This window comes from Podarcis muralis, chromosome 12, assembly GCF_964188315.1.
Source record: "Podarcis muralis chromosome 12, rPodMur119.hap1.1, whole genome shotgun sequence".
NCBI lineage: Eukaryota > Metazoa > Chordata > Lepidosauria > Squamata > Lacertidae > Podarcis > Podarcis muralis.
In genome coordinates, this window is record NC_135666.1 from 5,713,403 (window position 1) to 5,732,640 (window position 19,238).

The 19,238-nt window shown below is 49.0% G+C and overlaps 1 protein-coding gene across 1 annotated transcript in view; it reads right to left on the reverse strand.

The window, feature by feature from the left end:
• Positions 1-9,394: 9,394 nt before the first annotated feature.
• Positions 9,395-19,238, reverse strand: part of PTH1R (parathyroid hormone 1 receptor) — a 144,767-nt gene continuing 134,923 nt past the window's right edge. The window contains exon 13 of the mRNA XM_028749813.2: positions 9,395-17,433. Within this exon, the coding sequence (XP_028605646.1) occupies positions 17,071-17,433 (363 nt within the window). The 3' untranslated portion in view covers positions 9,395-17,070. The remainder of the gene's footprint in view (positions 17,434-19,238) is intronic.

Genomic DNA, 19,238 nt, shown 5'->3' on the forward strand with positions numbered 1-19,238 from the left:
CGGTGGCCGCTCCCAGTCCCCAGTCTAGCTGCCGCATTCTGGATTAGTTGCAGTTTCTGGGTCACCTTCAAAGGTAGCCCCACAAAGGGCGAATTGCAATAGTCCAAGCGGGAGATAACTAGAGTATGCACCACTCTGGCAAGACAGTGTGCGGGCAGATAGGGTTTCATTCTGCGTACCAGATGGAGCGGGAAGACAGCTGCCCTGGACACAGAACTGACCTGCGCCTCCATGGACAGCTGTGAGTCCAGAATGACTCCCAGGCTGCACACCTGGTCCTTCAGGGGCACAGTTGCCCCATTCAGGACCAGGGAGTCCTCCACATCTGCCCGCCTCCTGTCCCCCAAAAACAGTACTTCTGTCTTTAGGAACATTGGATGCTGCCTTCATAGAAAGCAGAGTTGGAAGGGACCCAAGGGTTATCTAGTCCAACCCCTTGCAATGCAGGAATTCTGAGCTGAAGAATCCCTCCCATTCATCTCTGTCAAGAAGCCTTCAATGAAGGAGAGCCCACCACCTTCCATTGTTGTCTGTTCCTCCATGGAGCAGCTCTCACTGTCAGAAAGATATTCCTAGTGCTTCAGTCAGAATCTCCTTTCTAATCTTGAATCCACCGATTTGGGTCCTACCTTCTGGAACAAGCTTTCTCCATCTTCCGCGTGACAACTCTTTAGATATTTGAAGGTGGCTCTCATATCACGTCTCAGTCTTCTCTTCCTCTAGCTAAACATCCCCAGTTCCTTCAACCTTTCCTTGTAAGGTTTGTTGTTGTTGTTGTTGTTGTTGTTGTTGTTGTTGTTGTTGTTGTTGTTCTTTAGTCATGTAGTCGTGTCTGACTCTTCGTGACGCCCTGGACCAGAGCACGCCAGGCACTCCTGTCTTCCACTGCCTCCCGCAGTTTGGTCAAACTCATGCTGGTAGCTTCGAGAACACTGTCCCACCATCTCGTCCTCTGTCGTCGCCTTCTCCTTGTGCCCTCCATCTTTCCCAGCATCAGGGTCTTTTCCAGGGAGTCTTCTCTTCTCATGAGGTGGCCAAACTATTGGAGCCTCAGCTTCAGGATCTGTCCTTGGTCAGACCGCACCTGGAATACTGTGTCCATTTCTGGGTGCCACAATCTAGGAAGGATATTGAAAAACTGGAGCATGTACAAAGGAGGATTGATTACCAAGATGATCAGGGATCTAGAAGCCTAGCCTTATGAGGAATGGCTGAAGGATTTGGGTGTGTTTAGCCTGGAAAAGAGGAGTCTGAGAGGAAATGTGATAGCCATCTTCAAATATCTTAAGGGCTGTCACATGGAAGATGGAACAAGCTTGTTTTCTCTTGCACCATTGGGTAGGACTTCTCTTCTCATGAGGGGGCCAAAGTCTTGGAGCCTCAGCTTCAGGATCTGTCCTTCCAGTGAGCACTCATGGCTGATTTCCTTCAGAATGGAGAGGTTGGATCTTCTTGCAGTCCATGGGACTCTGGCTTTCCATATATTGAAGAGGGGGGAAAGAGTACAACCCAAGCCACTGCCAGTCTGAGCTGGGGGAAGAGGCATGCAGCGTATAGGGCTGCTGCTACACCACTTTCCCCAGCTTGGGCTGGCAGCGGCCGTAGTGTGCAGAGCAGCCCGAGCCCGAGCCACCGGAGCTCCCAAAATCCCCCCAAACCCAGACATTTCCTTTAAAATGTGAAAATCCACCCAGATGGGCATGTTGGCCCCCCAAAAGAGGACATGTCCTGGTTTTCCAGGACATATGGCAACCCTAAAGCCTGGTTGCCTGGTCCTTTATCATGTTGCCCACCCTCCTCTGAACATGTTCCAGCTTGTCAATATCCTTCTTAAAAGTGATGCCCAGAAATGAACACAGTACGCCAGGTGTGGTCTGACCATCCTTACACCTCTAGTCATAGTGGAAAATACAGATCGATACATCCTTGCAACAGCAGTCAAAAAGTAAATAGGTTTTGAAGACATGGCGTCGCATAATTTGCCTCCTTCTCCCATTCCTGCCTCAGGGCTGGATTCAACTACCTCGTTCTGTGAGCAGAAGTCCATCCGCTAACTTGGCTAGGTAGATCAATGATCAGATTCGGTCGTTTCATCAAGGCCTAATATCGGCCTCCACTCCGTCTAACTTGCATTACAGTGCACAAACCATGATTGACGGCTCTCCAGGTGGTGCCACCGGCCATGTCAGAAATGAAATGCATTTGAGCGCAGAAGAACAATCAATCCCCTTTGTTTACTCAGCCAGGATACTTAAAAGTGCATGCGAAAGAGAGAAGGGGGAACTCAGCTGCAATGCGCAGGCATGAAATTGCCCCAAAGCAGTGAATTTAACCAGGCTTGACAGCTCCATGTGTCTCTGGGCATCCTACTGAATGAAAACAACGCTGACCCTCTCCTTTACCCCCTCCCCTTTGAAACTTGCAGTTATTTATAGAGGACCATAAAGAAAGCTGGACCTTAAAGAAGGCTGATCGCCAAAGAATGGATGCTTTTGAATTCTGGTGCTGGAGGAGACTCTTGAGAGTCCCATGGACTGCAAGAAGATCAAACCTCTCCATTCTGAAGGAAACCAGCCCTGAGTGCTCACTGGAAGGACAGATCCTGAAGCTGAGGCTCCAAGACTTTGGCCACCTCATGAGAAGAGAAGACTCCCTGGAAAAGACCCTGATGTTGGGAAAGATGGAGGGCACAAGGAGAAGGGGACGACAGAAGACGAGATGGTTGGACAGTGTTCTCGAAGCTACCAGCATGAGTTTGACCAAACTGCGGGAGGCAGTGGAAGACAGGAGTGCCTGGCGTGCTCTGGTCCATGGGGTCACGAAGAGTCGGACATGACTAAACGACTAAACAACAACACAGAGGCCAAAGAAACTCCCAAGAATGCTAATAACAAATTGCAAAAGGAAATGCTTTAGGCAAGGAGGACTAACAAGGAAGATGAGGAAAGGTGTTGGTGTATCATGTTTCTGGCAGACAGGCCTGATCAAGTGCTGGGAAGTGTTTGCTGATGGATCCCCTCAAGGGGGTCTAAGGAAACTGGCCGTGTGGGAGTGATTAGCAACTGAGGGTCAAGTTGCAAAGTGGTCTTAGTACCAACGGACAATTTCACCACCACCTGACTCTATCAGAGTGCATCTCAGCCTTGGATATGACTGAAAACACTTGCCACTCCCTCTGTAGGTGGAAATCATATTTTAACAAATTGCTTCCGCCACAGAAAGCCCAGGTTGTAGGAAACAAGGTGCAGGGTTCAGCTGTGATAGATACTAATTAACGTTCAGATTTGGGTACTGTTTTCCAGTTGTGTTTCTCTACAATACATACAATTGTAAGGATGTTGTCATGCAGTAGTTCACTTCGCCACAGACAGGTGGCACTGTGAATTATAGAGTAAAGAGTTGCTGGGCTCTCCAGGAAAGGAGAGAATGAGGGGACTGGGAGACAGGGATGCAGGCCCAGGCGATATGAGAAGAGGGTTCTGGAGGATGGAAATGCGGGCCGGTGAGCAGGCAGATGTTACAGGTAAGTGGTCCATGCAAGATGTGGAGGTTTGGGTGAGGCCTGAGGGACCCGTGCCCAATGGGATAAGCTTTCAGGAAGATGTGTTATGGCCTGGGAATTGGATTCAGAGGCTGAACCTGAGGAATCCCAGCCTGCACAGGAGTCCCCGCCTCCAGAACCAGCTGAGCCGGGGCTGGGGCTTGAACCTGAAGAGTCCTCACCTGTGCCAGATCCTCAGGTGCAGGCACCAGCTGAATCCGCTCTGGCTCCTGAGGTGATGGAGGACCCATTGCCTGCAGGTGCTCCACTCTCAGCCCAGTCAGGGGAAGGTGAGGTTGGCTCTGGGTCCAGTAACCCTCCATCCTCTCCTGAGCTGCAGAGGCTCAGGGCAGAGAGGCGGAGGGAACTAAGTTCCTGCAGGAGGAGTGCTCGCCTCCAGGCCAGGAGAGGCGAGTCACCTGTGGGCCGGGGCCGCCCTATGCCTCGGGGGAGATAAAAGCCGGCCAGCCCAGTCCCAGGTTGCGGGAGCAACATCGTTGGTATCCTGTTCCTGCCGGCACCCTGACCTGCTCTCCTGAGTTCCTGACTACGCCCGACTCCTTGCTTTGGACCTCGCTTCGCCCCTGACGGACAGCCTCCTTACCCTCGACCTAGGACCGGACTTAGACCACGCTGCACGGTAACCCCCCCCCCCGGACCAGCACAAGATGTGAGCGTGGACACAACTTCATTTGCAGCAGTGTTAAGTCCTGACTTTGTGTCATTCCAGGTGAGAAAAATGCCACCAATTTCTGATATTGTGACAGAGGAGGTGCAAAGATGTACGCAGCGACGGAGAACCTCTGAACGTCGAAAGCTGTGCAGATTGCTTTGAGGGAAGCTTTCTGCCTGTGGGGCTGAGAAGATGGGCTGTCACTCAGCCCAGCAGAAGCAACTTAATTAGCTGGCGTGGGCTCAAGCGAGAGAGTCTGGCTTCCTGGATCTTCACCCCAGCAGGGCTTCCTGTAGACTGTGGGACTCTCTGGTAGGAATTTGCGCTATCTTGAGCAGGTGTGGGCGAGACCTTCTGTATGCTTGCAAGGAAAAGCCTGCCTGCAGGGGAGAAGGCTTTAATGAGGCAGGCATTGAGATGGCACAGTCAGATGTGCAAGGTGACATCTTTGCGCTCCACACATGTTTGCGATCTCTGGCATTGTGCAAGCCGAGAGATGTCTTCTTCATCTCCCGCAGCCTCTGAAAAGTAACAGAACATGTTTGGCACCAGCAGCGAGCCGCCGAGCGCCAATTATACCAGCCTCTACAAGAAAAATCACAGCGCCTACGTAGGGCTTTGAGGACAGGCGAGAGACCTGCAGCTGCTACCAGATCTCAGGAGTTCAGGGAGCAGATTTGCCTTTCCTGGGTGAGCTCGGCTAATTGTACAAAAGGACATACATAGATAGCTCCCAATGCTTGCCGATAATAATAATAATAATAATAATAAATTTTTATTTATAGCCCGCCCTCCCCAGCCGAAGCTGGGCTCAGAGTGGCTAAAAACAATAAAAGTAACAGAGCATTCTAAAATTAGGATTCCAGCTTTACTAGTCAGAACATATTCAAAATTGGTACAAAACAATCAACGATACATCCAGAAAGTTGCAAAAAGCATATGCATATCTAAGCGTAGGTTCTGTACTCCACCGGGAGCCAGTGCAGCTGGTATAGTGATCTCGCAGCGAAGACCCCGTAAGGAGTCTCGCCGCAGCATTCTGCACCCGCTGGAGTTTCTGGGTCAGTCTCAAGGGCAGCCCCATGTAGAGCGAGTTACAATAATCAAGTCTGGAGGGTGGGTGGTCATTTGTACGTTTCCGAGCACAATTCAAAGTTTTGGTGCTGACCTTTCAAGCCCTAAATGGCCTCGGTCCAGTAGACCTGAAGGAGCATCTCCACCTCCATCCTTCTGCCCGGACACTGAGGTTCAGCTCCGAGGGCCTTCTGGCGGTTCCCTCCCTGCGAGAAGAGAGGTTATAGGGAACCAGGCAGAGGGTCTTCTCGGTGGTGGCGCCCGCCCTGTGGAACACCCTCCTGCCCAGATGTCAAAGAGAAAAACAACTACCTGACATTTAGAAGACATCTGAAAGCAGCTCTGTTCAGGGAAGTTTTTAATGTGTGACATTTTAATGTATTTTTAATCTTTGTTGGAAGCCACCCAGAGTGGCTGGGGAAACTCAGCCAGATGGGCGGGGTACAAATAATAAATTATTATTATTATTATTATTATTATTATTATTATGAATGCTTGAATTAAGGTTCCTGAATTATGGGGACTAGATGACTGGTGAGGTCCCTTCCAACCCCACAATTCTATGATTCCATCAGACTTTGAAAAACTGGTGTCTCCAAATCAAGGTTATCCGTTCTGCTGAATTAATTAAACCAAATAGTTTTGATTGGATTTTGAATCAATGTGCAATGAATTGTGGTGGTCTTGAATTTTATTGTGTTAGAAATTTCCTTACAATACGATAATCTTTATTGTCATTGTCCCATACAGAACAACGAAATTGGAAAAAATCTACAATAGACATTCAAAACCCAACAAGCCTGCTATCCCAGCCTGGTTAGCCCCCTAAAAACTCTGATACCCCATAATTAAATACAATATACTCCCACAGAGACTCCTTACACTGCATTTAAAACCAAAATCGCATTTGGATAGAAACTGTTTCTCAGGCGACTAGTCCCAGTCTTGATAACCCTGGACCTTCTTCCAGAAGGCAGAAGCTGAAAGAGATCATTTCCGGGGTGCACAGCTTTCTTATGGCACCTGGAAGCATAGAGTTGATCCAAGGTGGGAAGAGTGCACCCAATTATTCTCTCCGCAGTCTTTACAACCCTGGACAGCATTGTTTTCCCCCGACCGTGCAGCTCCCAAACCACACACAGAGACCATAAGTTAACACACTTTCAACTGTACAATGGTAAAATGCCATCAACAGGTCCTTTGCGAGATTGTTTTTTCTGGAGGATTCTCAGAAAATATAACCTCTGCTGTGCTTTCTTCATCAGGTCTTTGCTGTTTTCTCCCCAGGTTAGGTCATCTCTCAACTCCATTCCCAGAAACCTTAGTGGGTTGTGCAAACCACGATTCTGAATAATGCTTTTTATAGGGGTGGGTAAGGGGCACTGGAGGGACGCAGATGGTGCTGTGGGTTAAACCACAGAGCCTAGGATTTGCCAATCAGAAGGTTGGTGGTTCGAATTCCCACAACAGGGTGAGCTCCCGTTGCTTGGTCCCTGCTCCTGCCAACCTAGCAGTTCGAAAGCATGTCAAAGTGCAAGTAGATAAATAGGTACCGCTCCAGCGGGAAGGTAAACGGCATTTTCGTGCTCTGCTCTGGTTCGCCAGAAGTGGCTTAGTCATGCTGGCCACATGACCCAGAAGCTGTACGCCGGCTCCCTCGGCCAATAAAGCAAGATGAGCGCCGCAACCCCAGAGTCGGCCACGACTGGACCTAATGGTCAGGGGTCCCTTTACCTTTAAGGGGCACTGGGGGCAAATTGATGGAACCAAGGGGGCATTGGCCCAACAGGTTTGGGCAGTGGCGTAGCGTGGGAGGTGCAGGGGGGGGGCCGGCCGCACCAGGCGCAACATCTGGGGGGGGGGCGCGCTCGCACTCGCAGCTCTCTGTCCCTGCTAAAATCCACGGGTTAGGGGGCGCAAATTACCTGCCTTGCCCCGGGTGCTGACAACCCATGCTATGCCACTGGGTTTGGGGGACGCAGCTCTGGATGGAGAGAAGCGCTTGCATTTGACTGGAAGGAGAACGTTTTCCTACCCAGGATAAAGACGGGTTGCATGCTGAGAAATCGCCTCTCCCCAGAACATGCTGCCTTCACAAGCCTGCTTCTATTTAAAATAAAACTAAAAACCCTGTGGTATCTGGCTGGCATCTTGCCGGCCACTGGCAGATGGCAGGCTATCTCTGGGCGAGCTGCGCCATGGGCACGATCCAAAATGGCAAGCCCTCTCTTCCCACAATAGATTTTGAGCCAACCTGTGGCCACAAACACATAGGATCCCCTTTGCGCCAAGCCAGTTTTCGGTGGGCATGGTGTGGTGGGGGGGGGGGAGGCTGAGTTTATACTATGCCCCCCCCCCCCGGTTAAACAAACTCAGCTCGGTGACAGGGCTTGTTCCTTAAATGCTCCCTTTCTCCTCCATCTCCGTCATTTGGTCAAAGGTAACAGCTAAGGATACATTTGAGGCTTTGTGGAGGAAAGATGGATTCAGGTCATGCATCTTAAGTAGGAGGGGGAGGGTTGGGTGGATGAAGAGGATGCACAGATCTTGACTCTCAAACAGTTTTATTGAAGCCACGAAAGAAAGGAAAAGCTCCAAGCATTCAAAACTGGTCTACACTCTGCATATTTGAACGGAGTACAGTCTGTGAAGGAGGCTGTCAGAACTTTGGTCAATGGTCTATCAATCTTAGTCTCCTCTCAGCCAGCCTACACCTGCCTGCCTCCTTACTCTCAGCTTCCTCGTCCTTAGACTGGTCCTGAAGGACCAGGTGCGCAGCCTGGGAGTCATTCTGGACTCACAGCTGTCCATGGAGGTGCAGGTCAATTCTGTGTCCAGGGCAGCCGTTTACCAGCTCCATCTGGTACGTAGGCTGAGGCCCTATCTGCCCACAGACTGTCCTGCCAGAGTGGTGCATGTTCTGGTTATCTCTTGCTTGGACTACTGCAATGCGCTCTACATGGGGCTACCTTTGAAGGTGACCCGGAAACTACAACTAATCCAGAATGCAGCAGCTAGACTGGTGACTGGGAGTGGCCGCCGGGACCACATAACACCGGTCTTGAAAGACATTGGCTCCCAGTATGTTTCTGAGCACAATTCAAAGGGTTGGTGCTGGCCTTTCAAGCCCTCAAGGGCCTCGGACCAGTGGACCTGAAGGAGAGCCTCCACCCCCAGTTGCCATTAATTTGATTTTGAATTGATTTTAGAATGTACAGTGGTACCTCGGTTTAAGTTCTTAATTCATTCCGGAGGTCCATTCTTAACCTGAAACTGTTCTTAACCTGAAGCACCACTTTAGCTAATGGGGCCTTCCGCTGCTGCTGTGCCGCTGCCACGTGATTTCTGTTCTCATCCTGAAGCAAAGTTCTTAACCTGAGGTACTATTTCTGGGTTAGCGGAGTCTGTAACCTGAAGCATTTGTAACCTGAAGTGTATGTAACCCGAGGTACCACTGTATTTTAATTAATTGATTGTGATTTTACGTAAACTGTGTTACTTTTATTGATGTTAGCCACTCTGAGCCCGGCTTTGGCTGTGAAGGGCGGGATATAAATAAAATTTTATCATCATCTTCATCATCTGTGGAGCTTCTTCGGAGTCGAACCATTCCCTCAGGTTTCTAGAGAGAGGGGGGGAGGGATTGGCATAGCTTCCCTTTTTTTGCGGGAAATTCCCTTATTCCAGCGCCGTTTCCGATGCTTCCCACTGCTATCCTGGATTGTTAGATATCCCGTAGACTGTCCCCGGGACAGGTGAGGCTGCTGATCCCTTATTTTCAAATCTGAAAGTTGACCGCTATGGGGATTGGGTTTCTCTGAAAACTCTTCTATACACCTGGAGTCTGTTTGGCAACAGGTGGGTGCAGTATTAAGGCAGCTCCCTCTGTTCTTATGTTTTGAGAAACAGACCAAGGCTCAGCACTTCTTGCAGAATGTGCCATCTGAAGAAACTGTGTGCAGATTCCAGTGCGGTACTGCTGGAAACTCACCGAAAACCTCGTCCCTTTCCCCCTCCCCTCCGTCAGTCCACATTCCCTCCCGCCCGCATTTCAATCTCAAGTGACAGCGATTTCCCATTACGGAATCAACAGACCACACGCCAGACTCTTTCTCTCATTTATTTGCGGATGTATTTCGTTTGTAAACAATTCTTGTGCATATTGCTCAATCATCTCCAGACACATGTTATTCGTCATAAATCATCTGTCGTGAAAAAAACAAACAAACATTGAAATCATTTTTTCCTTTCCTTTTTTTGGAGGACCGGGCGGCGAGGAGAGGGCTGTGCGTTTGCAATGGGACATGGGGGGGGGGGGGATAATTCCTTTATGTTGAGGGAGACTTCTGATTAAGTGCTGCTTGTTACCCGTCAACTTGCTCCTGTGACAAACGTGGAAAACCTAGAAAGATGAAGACTCGCTCCCATTGAGGGACATTTGAGCAAACGGATCTCCGAATGTTAGAAGAGCGAGGGCAGATAAAATAAAGTCCTTCTTCACACAGTGCATGTGGAACTCCCTGCCACAGGAGACCAACCTAGAGAACTTTAAAAGAGGGTTACGTAAATTCATGGAAGGGTAGTCAATGGCTACTAGCCAGGATAGCTCTGCTCTGCTCCACAGTCGGAGACAGCAATGCTTTTGAATACAGAGGGGGAGAGTTGCTCATGTGTTCGAATCCTGCTTGCTGGTTTCACAAAAGAGGCATCTGGTCGGCCTCTGTGAGAACAGGATGCTGGACTAGATGGGCCATTGGCCTGATCCAGCACTCTCTTCTTTGGCTTTCTTTCACAAGTGGCCTGGACCCATTGTTAATTGGGTGCTACTAGAACCACAGAGGCCATTCTCATGCCATGCTTCAACACAGATGGGTCATGATCAGAGTCGACCTCGATTTTCCTTTAACCCGGAAGTTCCCAGGTTCAATTGCTGACACTTCCCGGTTTGGAACAGCCCATCTGAAATCCTGGAGAGCTACTTCCGGTCATTGTAGACCAGAAGCAGCCAACACAGATGCTCAGCTCAGTTTGTAAGTTTATTGTTCTGGCCAAAGGCCATGACAAAGCAATGGTATTAATAAAACAATACAGAGCATACATCTGTAATATATGCCAGCATCCACGATGTAAGAGATAGAAGATACCAGAGACACCAACAAGCTTGATTTCACATTAAACCTCCAAACTATAACAATTTACAGCAATTTCATCTAATTGCCTTTTCCTGATTTCTTTTTTTGTATGGCCAGTACGTGCTCTGTTTTGTTTTGCTTTGTTTAAAGGTAAAGGTAAAGGAACCCCTGACCATTAGGTCCAGTTGTGGCCGACTCTGGGGTTGCGGCACTCATCTCGCTTTATTGGCCGAGGGAGCCGGCGTACAGCTTCCGGGTCATGTGGCCAGCATGACTAAACCGCTTCTGGGGAACCAGAGCAGCGCACGGAAATGCCATTTACCTTCCTGCCGGAGCGGTACCTATTTATCTACTTGGACTTTGACGTGCTTCCGAACTGCTAGGTTGGCAGGAGCTGGGACCGAGCAATGGGAGCTCACCCAGTCACAGGGATTCAAACTGCCAACCTTCTGATCAGCAAGTCCTAGGCTCTGTGGTTTAACCCACAGCGCCACCTGCGTCCCTTTTTGCTTTGTTTACTGGCACTCAAAAGAAACTGAACCGTGTCTGCTGCTTGCTTGGGTGACAGAAGTTTCTGAAAGTGATTTTCAAGGGCCTCTCTCTATATGGATGTTGTTGGTCTCCCAATAGCCCCAGTGGCCGATTCTCAGGGATGATGGGAGTTGTAGTTCAGCAACATCTGGAGAACATCGCATTAGCTACTACTGGAGTATACCGAACCAGGTCAACCAGGTAGTCTGATTCAGTGTAAGCAGTTCCCTATGTCCGTAGGTCCTGGGGGGCCACCCTTGACCTGAAAGCTAGTTCACATGATTGTTGTAGATGCTAGCAACCCCTAACCTGTTTTGGGAGAATTGTAGCAAATGAGCTGGACAATCTGGTCCATAGCCATTGTGTGACCATAGCAGCAGCAGCAGCAGCAGAAGAAGACATGTTGGGAGATGTTGACGAACCAATGCAGACTTTGTAATGATTCTTCCCTACAGGTATGCATTCCTGAAGAAGCTAAGGGATGCTTCAGGGCCATTTGCACCTAATTATTGCTCCTCTATGCCTGGGCTTCTAAAGTTAGTATACTGAATTGCACAACAGGAACTGACTTCATGAATTATGGAGGAGACTCTTGAGAGTCCCATGGACTGCAAGAAGATCAAACCTATCCATTCTGAAGGAAATCAGCCCTGAGTGCTCACTGGAAGGACAGATCCTGAAGCTGAGGCTCCAAGACTTTGGCCACCTCATGAGAAGAGAAGACTCCCTGGAAAAGACCCTGATGTTGGGAAAGATGGAGGGCACAAGGAGAAGGGGACGACAGAGGACGAGATGGTTGGACAGTGTTCTTGAAGCTACCAGCATGAGTTTGACCAAACTGCGGGAGGCAGTGGAAGACAGGAGTGCCTGGTGTGCTCTGGTCCAGGGGGTCACGAAGAGTCGGACATGACTAAACAACAACAACGCTTGGGCTTCTAAAGTTAGTATACTGAATTGCACAACAGGAACTGATTTCAGTGCAATGCCCCTTAAGTTGATGCTAGCAATGGCCGTGTGGACAGTTGTTTCACCATTTTTCATCCCTTCCTCCTGAATTTTGAGAACTCCTGACCTCTTCTTGAAAACCAAATTGTGTTACACCCCTACCCTCCATGACTAGCCCTCAGTACGCTGTGTGAAGTCAAACACATTGCAAGCGCTTCCCCTGGGCGCCTTTCCTCTTTTCCAGCTTTTGTTTCTCATTATATAACTGCCCCCCCCTTCCTTGCTACTTTGCAATTACGTCCAACACTCTCTCCCTCATCGCTAGGGCTGGGTGGAATCTGTCCATTGTGGTTTCTCTGTTTCGTTTCTTCTGCAGACCTCAGCTCAGTTAATTGCCTTTCCACAGTTAATTGCCCATTTGTTTGAAGAAGGAAAGTTCTCGCAAAAGCATTTCGGTGTCGGCTTCCCCTAACAGATTCAGGTTTTTGAAGGCAATTTCCCCATACATCGTGCTTTTCGGATGCCGTTTCCCCCCACTAAAACAGGCTTTTCCAAGCACATGATTGTAGAACTCGGTTGCAAAATTCAGAGACGTGCAAATTTGATCTGAACTTGCCTTGTTGACATTAGAAACTTTGTAGGGAGATTGAGGAGCAACTTAAAAACTAAGTCTAATCCCAGCCTGGAAGTAATAATCTTTCTGAATACCAGGTGCTAGAAACCACAGAAGGGGAGAGGGCTCCTGTGCTCAGATCCTGCTTTGGAGAACAGGATGGTAGACTAGGGTCTGATCCATCAGAGCTTTTCTGATGTTCTTAAGCACATGGCAGAGGGTTTCCTATAACCAGGAGCAATGGAAAAACCACCCTATGCTCGCATCTGCAGACATGAACACCGCCATTTTCCTGCAACCAGCAAAGCACACCTGGTCTGCCAGTGGCCCTAAATCCAAGTCCCTCCAGCATTCTACATTTTGCCACAGGAATAAGTTGTGGGTACATTTCCATTCAAAGGGGAAAACAACAAACCGAATAGCAATATTGGGGGACATCAGACGTGACGCTCAGAGGTAGCACATGTTTGTGGTCGGGCTAGCATCTAAGTTACCCCTTCCACAGTTGAAACCAAAGACAGATGGAAAAGTCATAGAATTGCAGAGTTGGAAGGGACCCAGCTCCCACTGTCAGAATTCCTGACAGTTGACCATCAATGGAAGGCAAGCTTTAGGGTGTCATTGAAAGCTTTCAGATGTCGTGTCCCCAGCTCTGATTGGAAAAAAGGGGCTTGCTGGCAGGACTCTCAAGAAAAGAGATCTTCCAATTTGGGTTGCTGTGGCCCTGCATTTTGTTGGAGAACGGCCAAGGACCCCCTGATCTGCTTGCAAGTGAGAGGGAAATACAGATGCAGACCTAGGTTTCAATGACATAGAATCCTACCCAACCCCATCACCAGCTGCTTTTGTATAACTCACAGCTACTTAGAATCATAGGGACGCGGGTGGCGCTGTGGGTTAAAACACAGAGCCTAGGACTTGCCAATCAGAAGGTCGGCGGTTCGAATCCCCGCAACGGGGTGAGCTCCCGTTGCTCTGTCCCTGCTCCTGCCAACCTAGCAGTTTGAAAGCACGTCAAAATTGCAAGTAGATAAATAGGTACCACTCCGGCGGGAAGGTAAACGGCGTTTCCGTGCGCTGCTCTGGTTCGCAGAAGCGGCTTAGTCATGCTGGCCACATGACCCGGAAGCTGTTCGCAGGCTCCCTCGGCCAGTAAAGCGAGATGAGCGCCACAACCCCAGAGTCATCCGTGACTGGAGTTAATGGTCAGGGGTCCCTTTACCTTTACCTTACTTAGAATCATAGACTTTAAAAGTTGGAAGGGGCTCTAAGAGTCATCTAGTCCAACCCCTTGCAATGCAGGAATCACAGAGGAAGAATACCTGACAGGTGGCCACTGAACCTCTGCTTAAAAAATCCCCAAAGGACCTCCAGTTGCGTGTTGTGCTTTTGTGGAAGTGTGGTGTGTGTGTGTGTGTGTGTGTGTGTGTGTGGATTTAATCACAGGACCATGATACCACCTGTTGATTTCAGTTTCCTTTCCTTAAAAAGAGAGCAAGTTTCTAGCCCTGAACGTCTGAGAATGCCCAGGCAAATCAGAGCAAAATCTCAGAAGCCAGATTGAAGAACGAATAAGCTTTCTAGTGATGTGTGTGGGCGGGGCTTCAGACCCATTTTAGCTCCTCCCCCTCCTCACGACTAGCCGTGCCATCATAAATTATGCAAAATAGGAAACGCAGGGAATAAATTATGCAAAGTAAGCTCAACTGTGCAAATCTGGGTAACTGATACCGGTTGCAACATTCAGCCTCTTTTGGGGACAGGATCAACATATCTATATTTTAAAATTGCAGAATAGGCGTGTTGACCCTTTGGGGTCTTCTGGCTGAAGAGAGAAGATATTAGACAACTTGATGGGAGGGAAAAAACCAAGGCAGTTTTCAAGCTCTCTTACAGACCCTGACATGGTTTTCTTTTACAATGGACATCTCCATCACTCCTTGTTCGCCAAATCTGCTCTTGGGTTCATTAAGGTAAATTCACTTGAGGTGTGCAAGCCAGTTTTAAATGTCTTCTTAACTCTCTCCCACAATAACTAAGACTGTAGGCTCTTAGGTGCTGGAGAATTTGCTCCCATGGGGAGTGAAGGAAGGATATAAACGGAATTCATTTTAATAGGACTTTTTTTTTTAAGATATGGGATTTCCTAGTTGTTTTATGCAAGATTATTTTGATTATTATTAAGCATGTTTGGAAATTTTTGGAAGTTATGCATCAGTTGCAGTTTAGCAAAGGGATTTATTTTACTTCCGGAGTTTGGCTTGGTTGCAAAAGGAGAAGACAGAAGAGGCTGACTGTGGCACACAGTATGTGCTACATACTGAATCTGATTTAGGATTTATTCCCTCTGACCAGGGAACTATAGTTCTCAGAAAGGGCCCCAGCATCCCAAACAGAGCATTCTCAGCCTCTGTGCTGAACTACAACTCCCAGAATTCCTTAGGGGAGCCCATGACCATCAAAGTGGTATAAAAATCAAGAGGTGTCTGCAGGGCAGACATTCCCAACCAAAACGGGGCCATGATCCTAAGACGATGTCTCCATTGAAATCAGTGGGATTAACGCCTGTGTAAATGTGGACGGGGTTGAGTTGCTCCCTAATCTCTGGAATTTGAAGATCTCGAGAAACAATTCGCACAACCAGTTTTCAAGTGGTGGTTACCTGGGCGAGCCAGTTCAGGTTGGTTCTTTGCCAGTGGCCAAGGCGGTAGACAAATTTCTGACCTGTGCCAGGATACTGGGGGAAAGGAGCTGTCACCATTCCCCTAAGTCCCCCAGGGCAGCCTACTTCGGACCCCCTAAGATGGCCTACTGAACCCCCAGATATGGTAGAGATACGCCATCCCATTGTTGGTGCTGGAAGTATGAGTTCACTGCCAGCCCCACTGGATTCTACAAGTGGAATTGGAGGGCGCCATCTTGTCCTTGGTGCCATCTTGTCTTGGGCCGGCCCTGCTGTTGGACGACCGTGAACCACCATGTCCAAAAAGGTCTTGTGATTTGTCCCCATTAGGTGCTATGACAGCAGAGGTAGGATAGTCAGCATGGCTTTTTGGGTAGGCGGAGGTGACCAGCAGCACCTCTGGCCAACCTGACTTTGGGTCCACCACCCTTGCTTCGCACAATCACCTCTGCCCTTCCTGTGACTTTTAGCCAACTTCCCTTCATCCTTGGTGAATATGGAACACCTGGGCAGTACAGATATTTGCTCCAGCAGCTCTTGAAAACACAACGGTCCAAAATGCGGCTCCCATAATCTAGTACAGGGGTGGGCCTCCGGAACCTGTCGGACTACATCTCCCATCAGCCCCTGCATGCCAGTGGTGTGTACAGATGATGGGAGTTGTAGTCTAGCAGTAGCCAGAAGGCCAAAGGCGTCCCTCTCATCTTGGATCTGCAAAATGGGCCAGTCGAGAAGCTTCTTCATAGGATAACTCACCCCTTACTGCTATCAAACCCTTCCAGCTGACCCCGCTGTTTCTCAGGGTGCCTTTACATTTCCGATTTAAATTGGTTCTCAAGGACATTCCCTTTCCAGGGATCCTGGAAATTATCATTCTGGGAGAGGACAAGAATGATTGAGGTGCCCACCAGACTACAATTTCCAGGATTTTTTTTGCGCTGGGCGGGCGGCAATGAAATTGACAGCCGAACTGACAAAAAGCACACAAAATTCGGCAGCACAGATTCCCCCTCTGCTACCCACAAAACAGAATGGATGAGATTGCCGTGAAAGCTGGGCTGCCCGCTCTCGGCTGCTTCCGTCCAATTGCACCGGCTCCTTTCACTCAAAATTTCAGCTCAGCTCAGACAAAGGACCCTCCACGACTCCCATTTGGCTGTTATTAAAGCGAATTACCGGGAGTAAAAACCCCACGTTGTTCAGATGAAAGATTTCCTGCTTCCCGTAGGAACATGCAACCAGGTCTTTCGAGGACCGGACCTTAATCAAAGGAGGAACAACTATGTAAAGCCCTTCCAGGGAGCAGATCCCAGTTAGCGACAGCCAGAAATGAGGGTTCATTGGGCTGAACCCCTCTTGGATGGATCGACCACATGACAAACCCTGTTTCTTTCCAATAAACATGGGAAACGGTCACGTTCAGGAAGGCCTTGGGGCAAGCTTGCACCACCACCGGACAATGATGCTCTACCCTTCACTCTCTTGGCGCCAAAACGTGACGCACGACATCTTCTTCCGTTTCTATTTCAGTGGCAGATAAAGCTCAGAGCGCTGTCTTTGTAAACTCGGAGGATCTCCTTCATTTTAACCGGGAATGATGAGCTCTCCTGGGTCTGGAGAGCCCTTGCTTTCATGAGCACCGTGAGAAAGCGAGAGAGAAAGCCAGGGAACAAAAGTGTGTGTGTGTTTGTGTGTGTGTGTGATCGGACCTCGGACCTGCATTTCCCCGCAGAACTTGACACCTCGTTCCGAAGAACCGGGGGGGAAATGTCTGAAGAACCTCGGCATTCAGTGATTGGCCGGGGATTCCTATGAACACCCAGTGCTTCCTGGGTCACTTCTCCTTTGGACGTCTGACCATTCCTCCCACCCACCCCTTTACATCACCGTCTCCTTTTCCTCTTCCACAAGGACCGTTGGCCGGTCTCCGTTGTAGAGTCCTGACCCGTTGAGATACTCCTCCTCTTTGTTGTACTGTTCCGGTCCAGTGGAAGGCATAGAGTTCTCTGAAATGGAGCCATTTTTGACGTATCCCGGCAAGTTCCGGTGTCCGTTGAGGGCTCCTGGAAGGAGTTTCGAATTGAGCTGCAGGGCGATCCCGCCTCTCGCGGTGACGTTGGTCACGCTGGTGTGGGACACCATGGGCCCGTAGCTGTAGGTGGTGCTCCCGCTGCGAGCTTTCCGCTTAAAGTCAAGCGCTAACGTCCATCTGCTCCACGACTTCTTTATCTCTGCTTGAACCTGGCGAGGAGGAGAAAGAGAAGGTGCCTCATTACTTAAAATTAAAAATTCAACACAAGGACACAGTAATAGTAATAATAATAATAATAATAATAATAATAATAATAATAATAATAATAAATTATTTATACCCCTGGCTGGGTTTATCCAGCCACTTTCCCCAGATTTTAACACCAAACTTAACAAGGGCTGCCTTCAGATGTCTTCAAAAAGTCAGGTAGTTGTTTATTTCCTTGGCATCTGATGGGAGGGCGTTCCACAGGGCGGGCACCACCACCGAGAAGGCCCTCTGCCTGGTTCCCTGTAACCTCACTTCTCGCAGGGAGGGAACCACCAGAAGGCCCTAGGAGCTGGACCTCAGTGTCCGGGCTGGAGACGCTCCTTCAATGGCCAAGGCCATTGAGGGCTTTAAAGGTCAGCACCAACATTTTGAACTGTGCTCGGGAATGTACTGGGAGCCAATGTAGGTCTTTCAGGACCAGTATTATATCGTCTTGGTGGCCGCTCCCAGTCAACAGTCTAACTGCCGCATTCTGGATTAGGTGTAGTTTCCGGGTCACCTTTAAAGGTAGCCACACGTAGAGCGCATTGCAGTAGTCCAAGCAGGAGATAACCAGAGCATGCACTACTCTGGTGAGACAGTCTGTGGACAGGGAGGGTCTCATCCTGCGTACCAGATGGAGCTGGTAGACAGCTGCCCTGGACACAGAATTGACCTGCACCACCCAGGCTGCGCACCTACTCCTTCAGGGGGCACAGTTACCCCATTCAGGGCCAGGGACTATTCAGCACATGGACCAAGGCTATTTCACCTAATAAGACCATCACCATAGAATTGTAGAGCTGGAAGAGACCCTCATGATCATCTAGTCCACCCCCTGCCATGCAGAAATATGCAGCTGTCCCATACGGGGATCAAACCTGCAACCTTGGCGTTACCAAAGCCCCGCTCTAACCAACTGAGCTATCCAGGCATCAGAGAGAAGATGCTTGTACAATAATGGTAAGTGCAATTCTGCACAGATATGTTAAATGAACACATCATTTAGGAGAGCTATATTTCTTTCTTAGGTGCAGGTAAGGAGTTGCAGATGACACAACCTTGATGGCAGAAAGTGAGGAGGAATTAAAAGAACCTTTTAATGAGGATGAAAGAGGAGAGCGCAAAATATGGTTTAAAGCTCAACATCAAAAAAACTAAGATCATGGCCACTGGGCCCATCACCTCCTGGCAAATAGAAGGGGAAGAAATGGAGGCAGTGAGAGATTTTACTTTCTTGGGTTCCATGATCACTGCAGATGGTGACAGCAGCCACGAAATTAAAAGACGCCTGCTTCTTGGGAGAAAAGTGATGACAAACCTAGACAGCATCTTAAAAAGCAGAGACATCACCTTGCCAACAAAGGTCCGTATAGTTAAAGCTATGGTTTTCCCAGTAGTGATGTATGGAAGTGAGAGCTGGACCATAAAGAAGGCTGATCGCTGAAGAAGGATGCTTTTGAATTATGGTGCTGGAGGAGACTCTTGAGAGTCCCATGGACTGCAAGAAGATCAAACCTATCCATTCTGAAGGAAACCAGCCCTGAGTGCTCACTGGAAAGACAGATCCTGAAGCTGAGGCTCCAGTACTTTGGCCACCTCATGAGAAGAGAAGACTCCCTGGAAAAGACCCTGATGTTGGGAAAGATGGAGGGCACAAGGTGAAGGGGATGATAGAGGATGAGATGGTTGGACAGTGTTCTCGAAGCTACTAACATAAGTTTGACCAAACTGCGGGAGGCAGTGGAAGACAGGAGTGCCTGGC